Below are 22,718 nucleotides of genomic sequence, written 5' to 3'. Positions count from 1 at the left end.
TGATGATTAAAAATCTTTCCATAAAATATTGAGAAAAAAATCGCTACTTACACAGTGTATATTGTCCATGTGCTTGAAAGCTCGTGTTAACAACGGAATACTGAGATACGGCACCATGGATTTTGGCGAAGACAACATTGTTAGAGGTGACTACCAGCTGGACTGGAGGTAATTTTGGCGCCTTTGCCAAAGTGATATTAATGAGTTCATGTTTGGGTGTATTCCACAACACACGAGAACCGCTTATGGTGGCTTCTTTGAAAAATCGCATTCGGAAGTCTGCGTTCAATTTTAGAACCGAGTCTAACTAAAAACAACATATTTTTATTTCAATTTCACGACAATATTTATATATAAGGGAAGGCATTGAAATAAATACTAGGACATCTTTATGAGTATAGTAATTATATATATTATATATTTAATTTCTACAAACAGTGTCACTTGTAATTATATATATGTCATTCTTTTAATCATATCATATTTTGCATTATCGTAGAAATAACTTACCTGGGAGACGTAATGCTTAAGCACTGGTTTATTATCGACTTTGTATATGAGCAGGTCACTAAAAATACACAGTAAAAGGGGAGCTCTTTAAGAGAGGCTAGAGAACCATGCTTACATTATCTGAGGTAAAATGTAATTCAAAATGAAGTATTTACATGTAATAGAGTAGTGTACTTACAACACATAATTAATTTGGGTAACACTGTAGCATGATAGACAGTCCCAAGTAAAAGTCTTATCCAGAGTGTCTGTTAGGTTTGTATAATTATTATTATCTGTCATGTCCCACTTGATTAAATTCTTCAGACCTGTGTATCGATGCAAAGTAATATTTGACTTTTCGCTGTCCGTCTCATTGTCAAGATTGTAGTGGACTTTCAGGGAAACATTTGCGTGCCAGTCGACGTTGTTTAGGAGATCTGTTAACATATTGGAAAGGTATCTCTTCTGGCGTTTTTTGTTATCCACGTGTGTTGTGTATTGAAGATGTATTTTGGCTTCTTCCAGTATGTCCAGTGGACTACAAAATAAGCAGATTAGAGAAAATCAAAGTGGAAGAGTCAAGGATTTTTTTTCCCCATATTATGAATTTTCTGATTTTTTTTTTAAATTATTTCAAAATGAATAAATTTGCTTATTTCTCACCTCACTGTTTTAGTTAAAATGTCCATACGCGTGTTTGTGGGATGAAATATCTTCCTAACTTTTGCATAAATTCCATTTTCAGATGGTCTTTCCTGTCCTAATGAACAGTTCCATTTGCTGCCTCCTAGTAGAATCTGTCTTTCTTTCCACTGAGGTTTATTATGATTTTCTTTAAAAGCAATCATTATCAATCCATGCCGACACAGAATTCTCTGTTTAAAGAAAAATCTAATGGAAAAGTGGCAAATTTTTAATGATTAATAGAGGCATGAAGCATAAAAAACAAAATCCAATCACAACTGCAATATAACAAACGCCAATGTTTATCGTCAAAAAAAATAGTGTTATTAATTGTTGAGTTAATTCAGAGAATAACTGCCTTCTCATTTATTATAGCAATAACAGAACAGTTTCATTAGAATAGATGTGTAATCATAATAAAATTAACATCGGGATCGATGTCACATATTCTTTTAATGGTGGATGATCCGTCTTGAAATGTCACTGTTTTAAAAGAATTATATAACATTTCTCAAGGGAAACAAATATGAAAATGAGCACTATATCCTCAAAAGTTCCAAGAAGAATTAAGCGTCAAAGGATGGTGTACAAAACATGTAATTTTTTTTCTGTTCTCTTATATACGTCCTTGGGAGGCTTTTTGTTACTAAAAACCTTGATATTTATATCACTGCTTGAAACGTGGGAGGGTATATAGTGATTGGGATGTAATCACCTTTTATACCACTGACTGAATTTGATAAATATTTCATAGAATCTTGGGTACATATTGCCATTGTGCACTGTTATTTTACTTTTTTAATTTGACACATATTTCGAGTTTCCCATAGCAAACTATTAACATTGCCATTCTTTCTATAATATTGAAGGGTACCCATCTCCGTAACTCTCCCCTTTTGATGATACTTTCACAGATTATTATATAATGTCATTATGTACTTCCTCTTTTCCTTCTTGATTTGATATGCCACTTATTTCGGGTCTCCCAGAGCATGGATTTTGCCACTATAATCATATGGGAGGCGGGGTAACATTTTTTAAATCAGTGCCCACAGTACCTCATGTTATACTTATTGTAAATTACGCGTATACTAGTAATTCATACAAGTTATTATATATGCGGTTATTGTTTCTATGATATTAGAAATAGTTCATGCTTTAAACTAAATGGCTTTTACGACATTTGTATCCGTGTCATATTTCTTATTTCACATCCACTTGCTACTGTTCTTCATTCACGAAAACTCGTGTTTACATCGAGTTATGAACCAATCACACTTTAAATAAATAAATAGGGAATAAAATATATTCTTATGAAACTTTCTTAAAGCTTACCTTGATAGAATTTGTTTCGTCTACGTCGATTATTTCTGCAAATCGACCACGGCTGTTAAGTATCAGTAATTCTCCATTTTCATGTTCGTATTTCACTTCGTGGTTAAAAGATCTGCAATGATAATTATCAATGCAAAGAACAATTACGAAAAAAAATAACGGAAACATAGCCTTTTCACTTTTGTTTAGGGAAATGTAAGATATTTTCAACACGTTTCTTGTCTATAAAATTTCAACATTTAGGGGCGGAGCGAATGAATTGCCCACCTTCTAAAATTGACATTACTTGTAAACCTTATCAATATCGATTTTCTCATGTTCGTATATTTTTAAGCTATACCGGTATACCTTTTAGAAAGATAGTTTAAAAGAATATTGCATTCAATTTTGTTGTCTTCACAATTTTTCAATAATATAATTTCTTTAAAAATCTTTCATATTCCAGAAATTGTATATGTGTTAGAATAATTTTTAAAATACATATCAGAATTCAATTTTATCAGCATTAAAATTTATCATTCGTGTTCATATTTGTTTCAATTGTATTTTCTTTCGTATTAAAATAAGAAATATATTATTAAATGAAAACTTTTAGGGGAAAATAAGGTTTATCTGTTCTTTACAGTCTCAGGATAACCTCGTCTTTTGAGGTCATTATAGAAAGACATTTTTCCAAGAAGGTAATTACATTAACAATCTAAAGATTGTTTGAAGAATTAAAATAACGTACTAAAATTAAACCTATGTATATAATCAAATCCATAAAATTTAGATAAAGATGATTTATTTCATTGACAATGGTTTTTATACATTTTTTTTTTGGAAAATGTATATTTTAAAAGTAAAACCTTTTTGTTCATTACAGGTAAATGTTCCTTTTTAAAAATCAACCTTATCAGTTAAATCTTGGCATTGGAAGGGTATATAAAATCTATTCTCACCTGATTTAATCAGTTTCTCGTTAAATGGCCCACGATGTGGCTCGTTCTCGTCGTGTGGGCGTGCAGCTCTACAGCAGCTTTGTCGGTTGTCTGCAATGATAAACCCATCTGTAGCCCGCTACCTTGGTCCCCTTGGGGTGCTTGTAGTCGAACCTGTGGTGTGGGATCACAAATAAGACGGCGCGAAGTATGCGACAAACTAAATTGGACTAATAAAGAGAGAGAAACCAAATGTGGAAAACTGGTGATGAAACAATATAAAAGATGCACCGGAAAATGTAATAACAAAGCAGACTTTCTTCATGGTAAATGCGTTTGTGAAAATGGAAAACCTTCAGCTTGCTGTGAAATTGGTAAATAATTCGAAATTATATTAATTGTATGTGTTTATGTATTTTGATATATCATAAGAAAACAATAGTTTTTTTTTTTCAAAATTATCATTAATTGTAAGGACCCGTGTGTGCGTTATAAGTAAGATGCAGAGAATTGAGAATGTAATTTAAATTAAAAAATAATTTTAAAATTATAATTTAAGCTGATTGCAATTATTCAAGCAATGATTCATTATTTTTTAAAAGATATTTAAATAATAGAATGCTTACTTTGGTTGTTAGTGTGGGAATTAATGCGTATAAGCGGGTTATGTTATTTTTTCTGCAACAGCATTTGAAGTAAAATTGAATATGTTAAATATTGTATTATAGATGAATATGCCATTGTATGTATAACTGATGGAGCAGACATTTCTCAAGAAATCTATGCATTTGACTTGCTTACTGTATTCATGCACTGAATAATGGCAATGGTTTTCCTAAAAAATGAAAGAAAATATTATCAGTGGATGAAAAAAATATTCAGTGGATGTGAATTATATATAGTTTTAAAACTGCAACAGTTTGAAAACAAATTGAGTAACGCACGTCAACGCATTATGAAAATTTTGCACAAAGTTGCAGTTATGAGACTATATCTTTCAAAAATAATTATTCATTGCTTATATTTGCATTTTTAAACTCTCTTCCTTTACTGCAAATGTGATTTATATTTCAAAATCCATGTATTCTCCCTTCGTGTATGGTATTGCTATTGGAAGAGCTCATAAAACAGTAGCTTATAGTCAATGAGAGCATGATTTTTCTTATTCCGTCAAAATAAAACGCATGTTTTAACTTTTTGATCCCTTTCCATGTTATATTGTTTTGAATGTCATAGATTTCTGGATACTACACACAAAATATATGTGAAATGGAAATATGTATACTTCAGCATTGAATCATTATTTATCGAAAGATAGTCCTATAACTGCGACGGCGTGTGCAAATAAATTGCATAAGGTGCGTTAGTGCTTTATGAAAATTTGTTTGCACTCATCGCTAACACTGCAGTTATGACAGTATATCTTTCAATAAGAAAAATTATTCAATTTTCATATCTATTTTTTTTTAATTCTTTGTTATGATACGATTCAATTTTTAAAAACCCTGTTTTATCCTTCTGTGAAGTAACAATAAATGTAAATTCGGAAATCGTATAGTTAAATGCGGATAAGGTCACTTCAGGACATGAGATATTGACGTTTGAAATATTTTAGGTTTTGATAAATGTTATAAATGAGAAATGGGTCTTTTAGAAAAAAATGGAGATATAATTGTTTAATATCAGGATTTCGATACTTTTCTTTTTAAAAATTAGAGATTTTAGGGGGAAGGGGGGGGGGGGTAAAAAGTGAACGACTTAAAGCATCGCTTTTTTCTTAAGAAAAGGGGGGGCAATTTGATTTTTCAAAACAATGAAAGTTCTTCCTCTCTCATACGTTTTACTGTACTCAAAAATTTGTAGTTTTGATCTCTTTAAAGTTAACTCATTCTTTGAAATTTTCAACGCCATACCAGTTATGTAAATACATATACATGCATATTAATGGAAAAGCATATAGCCATCGAAACCGGGCGAAGGCAATAGTAAATCAATTCATAAGTTTTTCTATAGATAGATAAATAAAAAACTAATGCTTTCGATTACTAAGATTTGAATTCAGAATTTATGGGTTTTTTTTTTTTTTTTTACATATTTTTTGAAAAGTGCCTTAAGTGGCTCCATGGTAAAATATATTGATGTAAACTATTAATGCACTTTTTTTTCAAAGTGCATTGATATTGTCCCAATTTTAACGCACTTTGAAATATTTTTTTTAAAGTTCGTTGCCACAAAGCAGCCATTTGATATTATGAAACTGAGGACAAATACGACTGAAAATAAAGGGAAATCTCACTAAAATAGTGATATTCCATTATTATAGAGAAATTAACATTTCTATCCAACCTGTTAGCTGTTGACTTACGGAATCTGTCCCCTAGCAGTACAGGAAAAGCTTGCTAGTCCGCTCCTTTCAAGGCAAGTTTAGAAAAAAAAAACTTGCTTTCAAACTGGAATTCACGCGACGCCGCCCTTCACTAAAGGGAAGTGAGAAAATTATTTATCTGTATTTGTAAGACTCATTATTAAACAAAAAGAAGGGATATACATGTATTAACGAAGAAGAAGAAAAGTTTCCATAGAGTCTGGCATATCTTTTCCGTACGAATGTAAGCTCTTTCACGATAAAAATATTTAGCTCAACGTTCAAATTAAACGAAATATTGAGTTACATCAAAGGACAAATAAGTTGCCCTTGAAGAAAATGACAACCACTCCACCCTCAACTCCTGGCTTTCACAAGTTAGTGCCCCTACCATCATACCTATGACCACTAGAAAGGGTTTCTTATATTATCAATTCAGGTTTAAATGTCAAAGTAAACCGTAAACTGCACAACTCAATACTTCTCGTTAAAGGGACATGGACACAGCATATGCTGAAAATTTTCATTTTTTGTGATTACTGATCTAATGTTTTTCAAATGATCATCAACAATTTGTACTTCATTTGTCCAGACACAAGACAGATTTCGAACTCTAAACCTTTGTTATGTAAAAAGACCCATGTCATGTTTTTGTTGATATAGGTTAAATATTCTAAAATGCAGATTTTTTTCAGTAAAGATATTATATATATATATATATATATATATATATATATATATATATATATATATATATATATATATATATATATATATAAAGCACTAAAAATGACCAACGACACGAACAATAGAAATTGTCAAATTTTCGGGACGCCCTGTCCCTTCCTCAGGACAAAGAAAAAAGTTAAAAAGTCATAAGAACAAAGGAAAAAGAGAAACAAAAACAACTAGCACTACTACTAAACTACTAAACACTAGATATTTACATACTTAATTACATGATGAATTGGAAATTTTTAAGAACACTAATAAAGAAAGAAATCCGGACCGCTATGAAATGCGTCCGGTCTATCGAGTATACTCGGGTGAAGTGCGATTTACATAATTGAACGAATTAATTATGCTAATTAATAACGACAATCAGTAAATCGTACATTGTTTCATTCTCTCAAAATGGCGTAACTTTACTTAATAAAGAATAATCGAAGAAAAATAATATAGCAGGGATATTTAAACATATGAATTATGATCAATTATAAATTTTGAAATATTTAAGGACTTATATTCCGGGAAAAAATAATTAACAAAGGTGTAAGCAATACATAGTTATGAGAGTTGCTCGAGAGTTGGTGACGCAAATTAACTGTAGAGTTTACACTAAATTGAGAGAATAATCTTGTTTAGTATCATCAGGAATTGGGTCTAGTTTACGTTCATTCTGGTGAAGTCATTCAGTTTGTTAATACCATTAGGGCGGAATGACTTCAATCTGTGCATCCAGAACTTTTCTTTGCTTTTTTTCTGAGCATCTGTCCATCTTGGGTTATGGTCAATCACCACTACTGTCATGTCCTCCCATTTGTGACCCTCAAGGTTGAAATGTTCCCCAACGGGTTCATTGAGTTTTTTGGTCCTAATGGTCGAACGGTGGTTATTGACTCTCCTGCGGAGATCTCCTGTTTCACCAATATACTGTTTGGAGCAAACTTTGCAACTGATGAGATAAATGCAGTTGTCAGTATGACAGGACAAATTCCCTAGTATTTTGTAGCTGCGGCCTGTAACAGGGCTGTTAAAACTGTCTGTGTCAGTGCTGTGCTTACAAAGAAGACATCTTCTGTCAGAGCAAGTTTTAAAGCCCCCGTTAGGTAATGGGTTGTCCAGTCTGGTTCTTACTACCATGTCCTTTAGGTTCCTTGGGCGTCTGTATGCAGCCAATGGGGGTTCCTTAAAGACCTCTGTCATTCGTTTGTTTGAATGGAGAATTGGTAGGTTCTTTTGAAGGATACCGCTAAGGTTCTTAAGGACGGGATGGTATGTGGTTACCAAACGTATTCCTAGATACTACATCTACCCTGATTGATGGTGAAATCGAATTCAGTCTCCACACCAAACCCACAGACTCCCACCTATATCTTATGCCCTCTAGCTGTCATCCCCCACACACTTTTAAGGGAGTGCCTAAGGGTCTAGCCACCAGAATTCGGCGCATCTGTTCGTCCCCTGCCTTATATCAGGAGCAAAGTGGTCTTCTTAAGTCCCACTTATGCAAAAGAGGCTACAATGCCCGCACCGTACAAACAGCTATTGATGAGATGGCGGGACATGACAGGCAAAACCTATTACGCTACAAGGAGAAAGACAATAGCGGCAGGGTCCCTCTGGTAACCACATACCATCCCGTCCTTAAGAACCTTAGCGGTATCCTTCAAAAGAACCTACCAATTCTCCATTCAAACAAACGAATGGCAGAGGTCTTTAAGGAACCCCCATTGGCTGCATACAGACGCCCAAGGAACCTAAAGGACATGGTAGTAAGAACCAGACTGGACAACCCATTACCTAACGGGGGCTTTAAAACTTGCTCTGACAGAAGATGTCTTCTTTGTAAGCACAGCACTGACACAGACAGTTTTAACAGCCCTGTTACAGGCCGCAGCTACAAAATACTAGGGAATTTGTCCTGTCATACTGACAACTGCATTTATCTCATCAGTTGCAAAGTTTGCTCCAAACAGTATATTGGTGAAACAGGAGATCTCCGCAGGAGAGTCAATAACCACCGTTCGACCATTAGGACCAAAAAACTCAATGAACCCGTTGGGGAACATTTCAACCTTGAGGGTCACAAATGGGAGGACATGACAGTAGTGGTGATTGACCATAACCCAAGATGGACAGATGCTCAGAGAAAAAGCAAAGAAAAGTTCTGGATGCACAGATTGAAGTCATTCCGCCCTAATGGTATTAACAAACTGAATGACTTCACCAGAATGAACGTAAACTAGACCCAATTCCTGATGATACTAAACAAGATTATTCTCTCAATTTAGTGTAGACTCTACAGTTAATTTGCGTCACCAACTCTCGAGCAACTCTCATAACTATGTATTGCTTACACCTTTGTTAATTATTTTTTCCCGGTAATATAAGTCCTTAAATATTTCAAAATTTTTAATTGATCATAATTCATATGTTTAAATATCCCTGCTATATTATTTTTCTTCGATTATTCTTTATTAAGTAAAGTTACGCCATTTTGAGAGAATGAAACAATGTACGATTTACTGATTGTCGTTATTAATTAGCATAATTAATTCGTTCAATTATGTAAATCGCACTTCACCCGAGTATACCCGATAGACTGGACGCATTTCATAGCGGTCCGGATTTCTTTCTTTATTAGTGTTCTTAAAAATTTCCAATTCATCATGTAATTAAGTATGTAAATATCTAGTGTTTAGTAGTTTAGTAGTAGTGCTAGTTGCTTTTGTTTCTCTTTTTCCTTTGTTCTTATGACTTTTTAACTTTTTTCTTTGTCCTGAGGAAGGGACAGGGCGTCCCGAAAATTTGACAATTTCTATTGTTCGTGTCGTTGGTCATTTTTAGTGCTTTATATAAATTTCCATCCGTGACCTTGTATCTACTTGGTAGATCCGACATTTAAGATATACAGTGTTGTTGGTTTTTTTGTGCTTTATATATATATATATATATATATATATATATATATATATATATATATATATATATATATATATATATATATATAAAAAATTTCAAAACAAAATGAAGAATCGGTACAGTTTTTGGTATATTTAAAAGTAAAAATCCAAAAATATCACAAAACATTTACTGCAAGCGCTTTCGCCATGTTCGGCTCTTCAGGCAGTTATACAAATGTCAGGTAGGTTACCTGGTAACGTCAAAAGCATAAAGTTCATTGTGACGTCATAATAGATGTAGGTAGCGTTAAGTTGGCGTAATTGTTAATGTACTAACTTTCACACATTATACAAATGAAATTTCAAAATATAAAATATACAGTTACTGTATCATTTGCGATTAAGTTTGGGTTTAAAGAGGTTGATAAAATAGTTTGGGTTTAAAGAGGTTGATAAAATAGTTTGGGTTTAAAGAGGTTGATAAAATAGTTTGGGTTTAAAGAGGTTGATAAAATAGTGTTCTGAACATTTCGCAAAATGTGGCAAAGGAATATTTAAGATTTTCCCTTTTTATAAACTTCCAAATGAAAACGAAAATTTACGTTTGGCAAAAGAAGACTATTTTATCAACCTCTTTAAACCCAAACTTAATCGCAAATGATACTGTATATTTTATATTTTGAAATTTCATTTGTATAATGTGTGAAAGTTAGTACATTAACAATTACGCCAACTTAACGCTACCTACATCTATTATGACGTCACAATGAACTTTATGCTTTTGACGTTACCAGGTACCCTACCTGACATTTGTATAACTGCCTGAAGAGCCGAACATGGCGAAAGCGCTTGCAGTAAGTGTTTTGTGATATTTTTGGATTTTTACTTTTAAATATATATATATATATATATATATATATATATATATATATATATATATATATATATATATATATAGGATCTCACATGATTTGTAGTTGGATATTATTTTTATCTTTATCCAACTCGTTGTGTGTTTTTTTCCCTTGCCTGCGAGGGGATAAAAACACACAACGAGTTGGATAAAAATCATATCCAACTACAAATCATGTGAGATTCTTTTTATCCCATGTTTTTACACCACAAATTATGTTTAACACTGTTTTTAAATAGGACTCCACTTCATTTTACTTCATCACTCTAACGCAATACCCATTGTGACGTCACAACTGTGTGATACGAAAACGATATCACATGAGCTATATCAACGGGATAAAGGGTAAAACATGGGATAAATATATATATATATATATATATATATATATATAATGATAAAAACGTGATTACTGTAATTTTGCAATCGTCAACTTACAACCTGCATACCTGCATAATCTCTTTTGATTCAATACGAAAGAGCGAAAGGGTCTACTGAACGTATGATCAATTTCCAAAACGAGCTTAGTTACTGACAAATAAATATATTGCGATAGCGAGCAGTATTCAAGCTCAAAAGTGCATTAAACATTATAAAATCGAAGCAGAGCAAAGACGGACCTACAAAACATCACCTGCCGACCTGTCACACCCACCGTGTGCTCCTCGTCATATTTAAATCGGGAAATAACGGAAAATTCCGTCGACAATTCAGTGTATATGATAATGTCCTTACAATAATATTAGGATGAAAACCTCAGCAAGCATTTGACTTACTGAATAATTGCTTTCTCTGACAAGGTCATGGTATCGACCAAAGAACTTTGGAAATGATTATTTTAAACAAGATTGCTGATATTTTTGTTTTCGCAAGTTGTTCGTCAATAATTTACCCCGTTTTTAGAAATTGTACATAAGTAAAGCATTCTCTCGCCACTCGAATCCACTGTGACATATGAACCCCGTAAGCAGGTGATGAAGGTTTATTGCCTTGAATAATGGAAATTGTCGATTGGAAAATTAAAATCATTTTTATCATAAAGCTTGGTAGTTATATTACTATTAACACAATTTTAAAGTAAAATATTTAAATATCAAATAGATGCATCAGACTATGTGATATCTTTAATTTCAAGCTCCCCGGGATATATCGTATCGACATAAGAAAGCAAATAACCATTGTTAGTTGTCCATAGACATCGTCGATATACTGTATACAGGGAAATTTTCGCCCCCGTTTTATTTTCGCCCCTTTCGCCTTTCCCTCATTTGGGCTAATTTAAAACGGGACAAATTCAAAGAATACAATATAATTTCTTAAACAAAACTATGACTGGGCGAATTTAAAACGGGGCAAAAATGTTTGCAAGTGTGAAAGGGCGAAAATAAGATGGGGCAAAAATATCCCTGTATACAGTATCGAATTGTCAAGTTGAGGGCCACTGCAACTGTTCTTTCCACGTATAAAACGTTGTACATATTATGCTACGTATGAATAGTTTTACAAAAAGGTCTGCTAATGACGGGGTGCTATTGGTTCCCATGGACATTTCAACAAACAAGTTAATGAGAAAAGAATATCCACAATCTTGTTTAATGATACTCTAGTGTCGCGTAGTACCTTTAAGTTTGGGAATAAAGATTTTATCCTCAAAACAGACATGAAATGTGAATCTAAAAACGTAATTTATGACATACACGATAGCAATCATATGACATTACACTTGACTTTCTCTTATGGTTGAATCTTTTATGAATTAAAAACAGTCTATGTGACCATTTTTCATCGCAAAGTTTCATTGTGAGAATCTGGAAAACAAGGGCTATTCAAGACACTAAACTAGAGTGAGATAAAACGTAAAGAATCCCAAAGAAATATTCATTGAAATAAGTGAAATTAACAGCATCCAAAGACTGTTTTATAAACACATGAGAAGGCTGATTTCAGTGAACAGAAATTATATAATGGGCATCAGAAATGGGTACCGTTCTTGGCGACAAGGATTTACAACAACCAAAGTACTGTTTGCCAAAAGTCAACAAATTATCACCGTTGATGTTAAGTTGACCTTAAGACGAAAGGCAAATTTGATAGGCATCATTTTGGGGGTAGTTAACACTGTTTTAAAGAAACATTTGACAGTAAACTAGCTTAGTACTCAATTAGCACCTTTTGATTTGAAAAATGAGTGAAAACGACAGCGTGTAAGAATATCTAAACAATTATTTTAAAAAACAGGAATTATTGTTTTCCACCTTTGTCTGAAATTTAAAAAGATAATGAAACTTGAATCAATTCCTTTAGACCCTCAAAACAAATTTAAAGTAAGATGCACAAGACAAAATTAGCAATGGTCTGAGAAGAGCAAAGAATTGGAAGAACACAAAGACAATTTCATACTCCATTTTCTTAAATATTAGTGGTTTTGTTTTTTCAATTTTTTATTAGGGGAAGTTCAATTTTAGGAGGAGTCTAGAAAGCAATTTTTTTTACTCTTTGACTTGTTTCATTTTCCAAACTTGAATAAACACCTCTCAGAAAGAAAAAAAAACAAGTCCACGAAATCATAAAATCTGCCATTTTCCAGTATACGAAGAGCCATACTCAAAAATATTTTCCAAACAAAAACCAATCAAAAATTGGATAGAAATGATACGGACATGTGTTTTAATTGAAATGCGTATATTAAAGTAAAATCATAACCACTTAATCATTGAAAAGCTTTTTTTGTTTCTTCCCGAGCAACGAGGACATTATTTATTGAACAGCCCTCGAATTACATGTAGAGGATGTGGACATTTCCGTATTGGGGAAACTGGAATCACAATATGCGCACTTGTCCGCAAACACTCAAAACACATTAACCAGCCTGAATACAAAAAAAAAATAAATTGTAAGCGGACATCTTAATATTTGTGGTCCATGGCCAAGTTTCTGTTTTTCCATTTACCATCTTTATACAGACAATCTAAACAGTACAAAAACGAGAAAAGGAGAAATACTTTATAAAACTATTAAGAACGTCACTAAATACAGTTTACTTTAGACACTATCATATTTATTGAATAAGGTAGACGTCATTATATTTTTTTATGCCCCCGTAAACGAAGTTTCGTGGGTATATAGCTTTTGTCGTGTCCGTCTGTCTGTCTGTCTCTCTGTCTCTCTCTCTGTCTCTCTGTTTGTCTGTTTGTCCGCGAAAACTTTTACCTTGCCCATAACTTTTGATTTAGTGGAGCTATGACTTTCATATTTCATATGTTTATTCCTTGTGACAAGACCTTTCTTTGGGTGCCACCAAATTTGACCTTTTGACCTTGGAGTTTGACCCACTTTTACATGAAAATTTTAAAAATTTTACTTTGGCCATATCTTTTGAATAGTAGTAGACACCAGGACATTTATTCATCACATATGTAATGTTTGTTAAAAGACCTTTCACTGGATACCAACAACCTTGACCCTTTGACCTTGTAGATTTCCGTACTTGTGAAAAAACTTTAACCTTGGCCATAACTTTTGAACGGTAAGGGATGGGGCTTTTATACTTCATATATGTAATCCTTGTGAGAAGACCCTTCATTAGATACCAAGAACCTTGACCCTTTGAGCTTGACCTTTGTTATTGACATACTTTAAAAAAACGAACCCTGACCATAACTTTTTAAGAGTTAGGGCTAGTGCTTTCATACTTTACATATTTGATCCTTATGACAAGACCTTTCATTTGATAACAATAACTTTGACCCTTTGACCTTGACCTTGGAGTTTGACCTACTTTGTAAGAAATTTAACGTTGACCATAACTTCTGAACGGTTAGAGCTAGGGCTTTCATACTCTACATAAGTATTTTATGTGGCAAGACCTTTCATTTAATACTAATTACATTGACCTTTTGACCTTGACCTTGGAGATTTTTGTACTTATTAAAATACTTTACATGTAACATTACCTTACTTTCAAATTTCACAATTGCTTTCCAGTGAGAATACCCTACTTTTGGTACCAATTAATTAAATTTGCATTTAAGAAAAACTTAATCTTTGCTATGTTGCCGTACGGGGGCATCAGTGTTTTACAAACACATCTTGTTGACCTTACCTTCAGGTACAGTTATTATGTCACAAGTTTAAATTGTTTGAAACGTCTGGAGAAAACAATAGTCTGGTCCTGATTTTTAAAAAGAAGGCTAGAAATAACTTCTAACGGCAAATAATTATTATTTGGTCCAGCATAGTTTTTTAACCTATTTCGAGTATGCTGAATCCGAAAAAATATGCTGGCCTTCATGAAAATGGCGTTAAAAAGGTCAAAATGGCGATTCAAAATGGCGGACATAAAAATTTTCTAATTTTCTCTTAATGTCGTTCAAAATGGAGAAGTAATGAGTGAATATCTAACTGAGTGTAATAAAACTATAAAAGATATAAGAGGATGCTAACATTTTTAGTTTAACTCAAAAAATTTAGTCCTTTCTACGCTTAATTCGAATTTTCTCTGAATTTTTGTCTATTGTTTCTATATTCTTCTTTGTTCAGGATTTTACATTTGCAAATATCCATGCACTGCAGATTTGTATTTTTTCTCTCTACATCTCACTATTCTACAATTGAATGATAGTGCAGCTGTAAGTTAAAAGTCAAAATGGCGATTCAAAATGGCGGATATTCATCTTTTTCTTCAAATTATTTATTTCTTAATGTCGTTTACATAGGAGAATGATTTGTGAAAATCTTACTGGGCATAGTTCAACTATATAAAATGAAAATAGAACACTAATTTGATCATTTTTAATCGGAAAATTTAGTCGTTTAAATTTGAAATGTGTTAATTAGCTCAAAATGGCAATTCAGATGACGTCTTATACACTCGAATTTCGTGAAATACCCAAAGTGCCTAATTCTGGTTCGTTTTGCAGAAAATAAATTACAGTTTGTTTTTTTTTTTTAGTCATTAATAATGTTCAAATATGCAATGAAAGTTGGATGATATTTTTGTTAATGACTTAGGATTTTTATAACACGGATTTTTGTTTAATTCTATTGTTTAGATAAATTTTTGACGACAATTCCAAAGAAATTTTACCTATTGCCTGTCTCACCATGATTCTTTATATAAAAAGTTAATAATATCATACAATAATTGCCGTTTTGAGGACAATATGAAAATTAAGCTACCCCAAGAGCAGTATTCCCCGAGCATTAAGGCGAGTGAACATTCAGTTGTTGGAAATTCTTGATCTATTTTTAGTCCAGTGTAGAAAAAAATAAATGTTTATGTTTATGTGGAAGGTCTGGTGCAACATAACTTAGTATGATTTTTAAAATGATTGACCACGACCAATTAGAGGGCTAGTAATTGTTACATCATGTAAATCTGAATATATTATAAAATCCATAAAAAAACATATTTATTAAGAATTATCAGTATAAACCATAAATTTTCTTGATTTTCCAGCTCTGATTCTGTGTCCCTACATTTGCATTTTGTTATTCTCATTCAAAAATTCAACTGCATTCTCAAATATTTCATGCTGTGAACGGATAATTTTGTATTGAACTGTGTATATGAATTTAAAAATTTTGAAATTTACAAAATCTGAAAGTAGAAAATGTTTGTGTTCAATCCCTCTCAATTCTTGAAGTGTTCAACAAAAATGTTGTCAATAGAAGTGTTGACTAGATCGAAATCAAGAATGGCTTAGGCCTATTGGTACGTAAGCTTGTAAGTGATAGGAATCACGAGGAATCTGCAGGCGCTCTTAAATTGCATAATTTTAATATGCACATAATGTGATTCCAGATGATAAAGTCTGAGAGTTTTCTTGCTAAAAGAATGACCTTTCTACCCTAAAAGACAACACATCTATACGAGGTCACAAAATAAAGAGCTACATGTCTTGAATATCAGAGATTTTTTTATACCCCCGCTTGAAAAGCGGGAGGATATAGAGTAATAGATATGTCCATCCGTCCGTCTGTTGCGCTTTGGAGTACCCATCTCTTATCCGCAACTCCTCTCATACCACTAAATGAAATTTGATGAAACTTTCACAGAATCTTTATTACATATTATCATTGTGACCTCCTGTTTTACTTTTTGATCCGACACTTATTTTGGGTTTCCCACAACAAAACATGGACACTCCCATTATATTCATATGGGAGGCGGGGGGTATGATTTAGTGAGCTCATCGCTCACAGTACCTCTACTTCATTTTGCATAAGGTTTTGGAAAACAAAATAGACTTTAAACATTTGAACATAAATGTGTTGCTCCTTGAGTGTTGGTTGATTGATTGTATATTGTTTATCGCCGAGTCGGCAATTTTTCAGCCGTGTTTCGGCGGACTATCAGTTAAAAAATCGGTTTTTGAAGGATTTTGGTTTCTCTCGCGGCCCCCAGCTGCAGTGAGCTTACTCTTTTTCGAACTCCAGAAAAACGATCTTTTACGTGCCAAGGAGGTTGTCATCCTTGACACAGGGCACCATTTTACTTGAGTGTTGAAAATACCAAAATTCCGAAGACAGACCGAAACATATAGCAAATATTTAAAGCTGGAATAGAAGATGTTAGGAGATTATACCAAGTTCTTATAAGTGCTAAAAAGCTAGAACAAAGTGTTCGATGAAATCGGACAAGAATTTCTTCAGTTATATTTGATGGTGTGCCGAGGGATGTTGAGGTAGATGTGCGAGTTGATAATGACAGCGATTCAGGAGTGATATTAGGTGAACGGGGGCTCAAAGGCTTTGTAACACGGTCAAATACGAAGGGGAAAATTTGGAAAGTCTTAAGTCGAGTTTGTTTTAACTATTTCCAGAAAAAATCAATCTTTTCAAGTATTTTTTGTTTGTTCATAATTAATGGACCAATCAATATACTATACATTCTATATACATAAAAAACAAACTGTAATTTATTTTCTGCTAAACGACTCAGAATAGGCAGTTTCTATGAAATTCGAGTGTACAAGACGTCATTTTGAATCGCCATTTTGAGCTAATTAATACATTTCAAATTTAAACGACTAAATTTTCCGATTTAAAGTGATCAAATTAGTGTTCTATTTTCATTTTATATAGTTGTATTATGCTCAGTAAGATATTCACAAATCCTTTCTCCTATGTAAACGACATTAAGAAATAATTTGAAAAAAAAGATTAATATCCGCCATTTTGAATCGCCATTTTGACTTTTAACTAACAGCTGCACCATCATTCAGTTGTAAAATAGTAAGATGCAGAGGAAAAAAATACAAATTTGCAGTGTATATACATTTGCAAATGTAAAATCCTGAACAAAGAAGAATATAGAACAATAGACAAAAATCAGAGAAAATTCGAATTAAGTGTAGAAACGACTAAATTTTCTGAGTTAAACTAATAATGTTAGCATTCTATTATCATTTTCATACTTGCATTATACTCAGTGAGATTTTCACACATTATATCTCCCTTTTGAACGATATTAAGAGAAAATTAGAAAATATTTACGTCCGCCATTTTGACCTTTTTAACGCCATTTTCATGAAGGCCAGCATATTTTTTCGGATTCAGCATACTCGAAATAGGTTAAAAAACTATGCTGGACCAAATAATAATTATTTGCCGTTAGAAGTATTTTTTCTATAAATCGGACCAGACTACAATGAAAGCGCTTTTAAAAATATTTCCTTCTTATCTGGTCATTTTAAAACCGACTCCAATCACCTGATAAAATTCCTGGCTATTGTTTTACTATGAATGTCTGAATGTATGAATGAACATAATTTCTAAGAAAGAAAGAGAGAAAGAAAGAGAATATTTTAAATCTTAATTTAGATTTTTTAACTCTTACATATAATTTAATTTACAGACATGAGAAAACGTTTTACCTCTAAAGAAAATGCATTGACATTTCTTAAAAGATCATCAAGGGTAAAGAGGAGCCTTTCAGATTCAGATATAAATGAAGAGTGCAGTGAATCTAAAGGATGTTTTAGAGAAGAAGTGGCAGAATATCTATATGCTCACGATTGGGGATACAGTGTTCATGATGTGGTAATGTAGCATTTTTATGTGTTTATTCATTCTGATCACATGCAGGTAAGACAAAGCAATACCGTATAACGGGTATTTTCTGCGGTTGGAAAATTTTGCGATTAAACCCTTTAAAGATAGCAAATTAATATTTGCGTTTTCAATTTCTGCGTTTGCACTATAACGCAAAAATTATTTACGACGTACAGAATAGGATCATCAAACTAAGATGTATCAAATGCCCTAATGATACTCTAAACATTGGAATATTGAATGTCTTACATGATCAGGGCAATTGGAAAAAAATCTGGTAATGATTTACTCTAGAAATGTAAAGGAAAACAAAAAATATATAATCGCCCGCTCCGTTATTTTACTTAACCGCTTGGAAATTTTGTTGATAAAAATTTTAATATTATGATTATCAAATCGCTCGCTCGCCCCGTTTTTTGGGGTCAGTTGTCCGAAAAACAAGAAATTTTATTGGTGTGGCCTAAAACATATTAATTTTATTTTTACATAACACCACTAAATAAAATATGTATTACGTGACGTTAGTGTCATTTCGTCCAGTGTACCTCAACACCGTCATCAGGTTCCACAGCAATATGCCAGATGTATTAAAGAAATTTTCCCCCTAATTACATTTTTCATACTTTTTCTTAATTTTTTAACAACAAAATGTTTTTTTATAAGATTAAAGGCATCATTGTCGGATCTATTATGTTGATACTTCGAAGGCCATGGATGGACATCTATATAAAGCACTGAAAATGACCAAAGACACGAATAATTAAAAAATATCGTTTTAAAAATCATTAACCAGAGCGAAATTCAACACCATTCCTAAACAATACTCAATTTAACAATCATTCTGAGCGAATTGCATAAGCAATACATGACACCTACCCAGTTCCCCTTTTCTCTTTAGGATACAAGCTCATTTGGATATTATATTATATATATTAATATAGTCCATAACGAATCCCGATCGTAATCCCTATTATGAAAAATGAAAAATGCCATAATTCCATCAAAAAACTAGTGAAGGGGAACAAAATTCAAACTTGATCTGTACCTCATCAAGATATACTCACATACCAAAAGTCAGTTCAATATCTGCAAGCATTTAGAAAAAAAAATGGAAAACCAAGTGGAACAGACTGACAGACAGGCAGACGGACGGATGGGCAGACAGACTGACTGACAGACTCAGGGGAAACCTGAAGTCCCTTTCGGTATCATCGGGGACTGAAACCGGAGGGGACTAAATATACGGTGATCACAGACGTGGTACCTGACGTTATCTACGAAAAGGGCATTCTATTACTTTCGAGTGTGTAAACATTATTTGTGTATCTTGTGCACTTTTTATTTTGATACGCATAACTTCATTTTATACTACTTAAATAAAACATATCTACTTGTTTGTTTATCAATACCATATTTTACATAAAACAATTGAATTTTATGTCTGAATGATTAAAATTAAAACAATATATTTGTAAAATTTTGAAAACTTTTTTCAGTGTACCTGGATGGAAAAAAGACTATGTGATCATCATACCTGTGCAGCAGGATATTACTGCATTACGACTAACTCCAATGGTTGTGATAATTTGAACGATTACCACATCGGTTGTCAGGGCTAGTATTTCAAATCATTTTGATTCCCAACTGAAGCCCCGCCAGAAAATGGTCTGGAATATTGTGCTCTACTTTCTTTCTGAATTTCCCTCATAGTTTTTCCCACTTTTTTACTATGCTTTTACATAATGAACTAGTTTTTTGCATCTTTTTTCAAGTAATTTCTTCTACATGGATAAACCAATTTTCATTAGCTCACCTGAGCCGAAGGCTCAGGTGAGCTTTTCTGATCAAAATGTGTCCGTTGTCTGTCGTCATCGTCGTTGTCGTCGTTGTCGTAAACTTTTCACATTTTCATCTTCTTCTCAAAAACCACTACACCTATTTCAACTACACTTGATGCAAAGTATCCATGGGAAAAGGGGATTCAAATTCACGCCCTTATCCAAAGGGAGATAATTATGAATTAGTGAAAATTTGATTAAATCTTCTCAATAACTACTGGGTCAGGAAAGATGAAACTCATGTTTGAAGATATTTTTTAAAATATTTTTCTTAAGAAAAGCAAAGCCATGATTAGTGATATTTATATGGAAGCATCCTCAGGTAGTGTACATTCAAGTTTTTTAAAATAATGACCCCGGGGGTTCGGTGGGACGACAATGGCCGATCAAAGTTTTACACAGTAATATATAGGAAATCTTTAAAAAAAAAATCTTCTTCTCAAGAACCATTGAGACAGGAAAGATGAAACTCGTGTTGAATCATCCTCAGGTACCGTAAATTCAAGTTTGTTCAAATCATGACCCCCGGGGGTACGGTGGTGCCACAATGGCGTGATCAATGTTTTACATAGGAATATATTGGAAAACTCTTTGAAAAACTTCGTAACAGGAAACCATCGTAACAGGAAAGAGGAAACTCATGTTGAATCTTCCTCAGATAGTGTACATCAAGTTTGTTCAAATCATGGCCCCCGGGGGTAGGGTGGGGCCACAATAGCCGATCAAAGTTTTACATAGGAATTTATAGGGAAATTTTTAGAAATCTTCTTCTAAAGTACTGCAAAGCCATGATAAATGATATTTTTATGGAAGCATCCTCAGATACTGTAGATTCTAGTTTGTTTTATCAAAACCCCCAGGGATAGCGGGGAGCCGCAATAAGGGATCCGAGTTTTACATTAAAATATATTTTAAAAATATTTTTCTTAAAAATAGCAAAGCCATGATTAGTGATATTTTTATGGAAGCATCCTCAGGTAGTGTAGAATTAAATTTGTTCAAATTATAATTTTACCTCCAAGTGTAGGGAAGGATCTCAAAGGTGGAACAAAGTTTTACACAGGAGAATAAAGGGGAAAAATCTCAATAACAGAAAAGCTACTCAATAACAGAAAAGCTATGTTATTAAAGTCATATTGACATGTAATCATCCTTATGTATTGAAGATTCAAATTTGTTCAAATCATGAATACCCTTTGGGGTAGGGAGGGAAATGAGGGGGAGTCAAATTCAAATTACTACAAAGTAATACATGTATATACAAACAAAATGTTTGATAAAATCTTTTTCTTAAAAGAGCTTTCTCAAGAAGTTTTATGCAGAATTGATATGCAGGCATTCTCAAGTAGTATTAGAATTAAAGCCCCCCCCCCCCCCAGTGAACTTTTCAATTCTGACCTGATTTGTGCGTTTTCCTAGCCGATGTGCTCAGGTGAGCGATGTGGCCCCTCGGCCTTTGTTCGACGTATTGCTCAAAGAGCAATTGTCGGCACGTCCTAGGTAGGATTTTGACCCCATAGTCGCCAAATAAGAGTTACGTGTATATATATCAGTTTCAGTTCTTTATTCCGTGGGCAGAACATCCCATAAGCATTAAAGTACAACATATATTTATCAATTACATACACAGTAAAATGACATGTTATACACTTATAAACTAAACTTTTCACATTTTCATCTTCTTCTTTAGAACCACTGGGCCAATTTTAACCAAACTTGCCATAACGTATCCTTGGGTAAAGGGGATTCAAGTTTATTCAAAGAACGGGTCACACCCTTTCCAAAGGAGATATACTAGTAATCATGAATTAGTGAAAAATTAAAGGCAACATTCAAAAATTTTCTTCTCAATAACCACAGGGCCAGGAAAGATGCAACTCATGTGGAAGCATCCTCAGGTGATGAAGATTCATGTTTTTTTTTCAAATCATGACCCCTAGGGGTAGGGTGGGGCCACAATGGGTGATAAGAATTTAAAATAGGAATACAAAGGAAAAATCTTTAAAAATCTTCTCAAGAACAGCAAAGCCATAATTGGTCATAGTTATATGGAAGCATTCTCTTTAGATTTGTTAAAAAATTTTGTTAAAATCAAGACCATCGGGGGTAGGGTGGGTAGGATGGGTCCACAATGGGGTATCAAAGTTTAACAAAAGAATACATAGGAAAAAACTTTAAAATTTTTCTTGTCAAGAACAATTGGGCCAGGAAAGATGAAACTCAATTGGAAGCATTCTCTGGTAGTGTAGATTCAAGTTTGTTCAAATCATGACCCCCTGATGGTAAGGATGGGGCCACAATGAGGGATCAAAGTTTAATTCAGGAAAAAAATCCTCTCCTTAAGAATAGCAAAGCTATGATTGATCACAATTATATGGAAGTATTCTCTGGTAGTGTAGATTTAAGTTTGTTCAAATCATATCCACCGGGGGCAGGATGGGGCCACAATGGGGGATCAAAGTTTAACATAGGAATACATAGGAAAAATCT

General features: G+C 33.2%; 1 protein-coding gene across 4 annotated transcripts in view; it reads right to left on the bottom strand.

The window, feature by feature from the left end:
* Positions 1–22,718, bottom strand: part of LOC134235056 (uncharacterized) — a 40,681-nt gene that overhangs the window by 5,494 nt on the left and 12,469 nt on the right. For 2 of the 4 annotated variants that reach the window (XM_062717140.1, XM_062717139.1), the window contains 6 exons: positions 3,453–3,605; positions 2,512–2,623; positions 1,156–1,367; positions 689–1,030; positions 511–568; positions 52–307 (listed from right to left, as the gene is read on the bottom strand). In XM_062717140.1, coding sequence (XP_062573124.1) covers positions 52–307; positions 511–568; positions 689–1,030; positions 1,156–1,340 — 841 coding nt within the window. In that variant the 5' untranslated portion in view covers positions 1,341–1,367; positions 2,512–2,623; positions 3,453–3,605. Of the gene's footprint in view, positions 1–51; positions 308–510; positions 569–688; positions 1,031–1,155; positions 1,368–2,511; positions 3,189–3,452; positions 3,797–22,718 lie in introns of those variants that run through there. The other 2 variants (XM_062717138.1, XM_062717137.1) reach the window with 2 other exon arrangements.

This window comes from Saccostrea cucullata, unplaced genomic scaffold (assembly GCF_032062105.1).
Source record: "Saccostrea cucullata isolate Sc308-1 unplaced genomic scaffold, CSIRO_AGI_Scuc_v1 ctg17, whole genome shotgun sequence".
NCBI lineage: Eukaryota > Metazoa > Mollusca > Bivalvia > Ostreida > Ostreidae > Saccostrea > Saccostrea cuccullata.
This window is presented reverse-complemented; position numbering and strand designations above follow the sequence as displayed.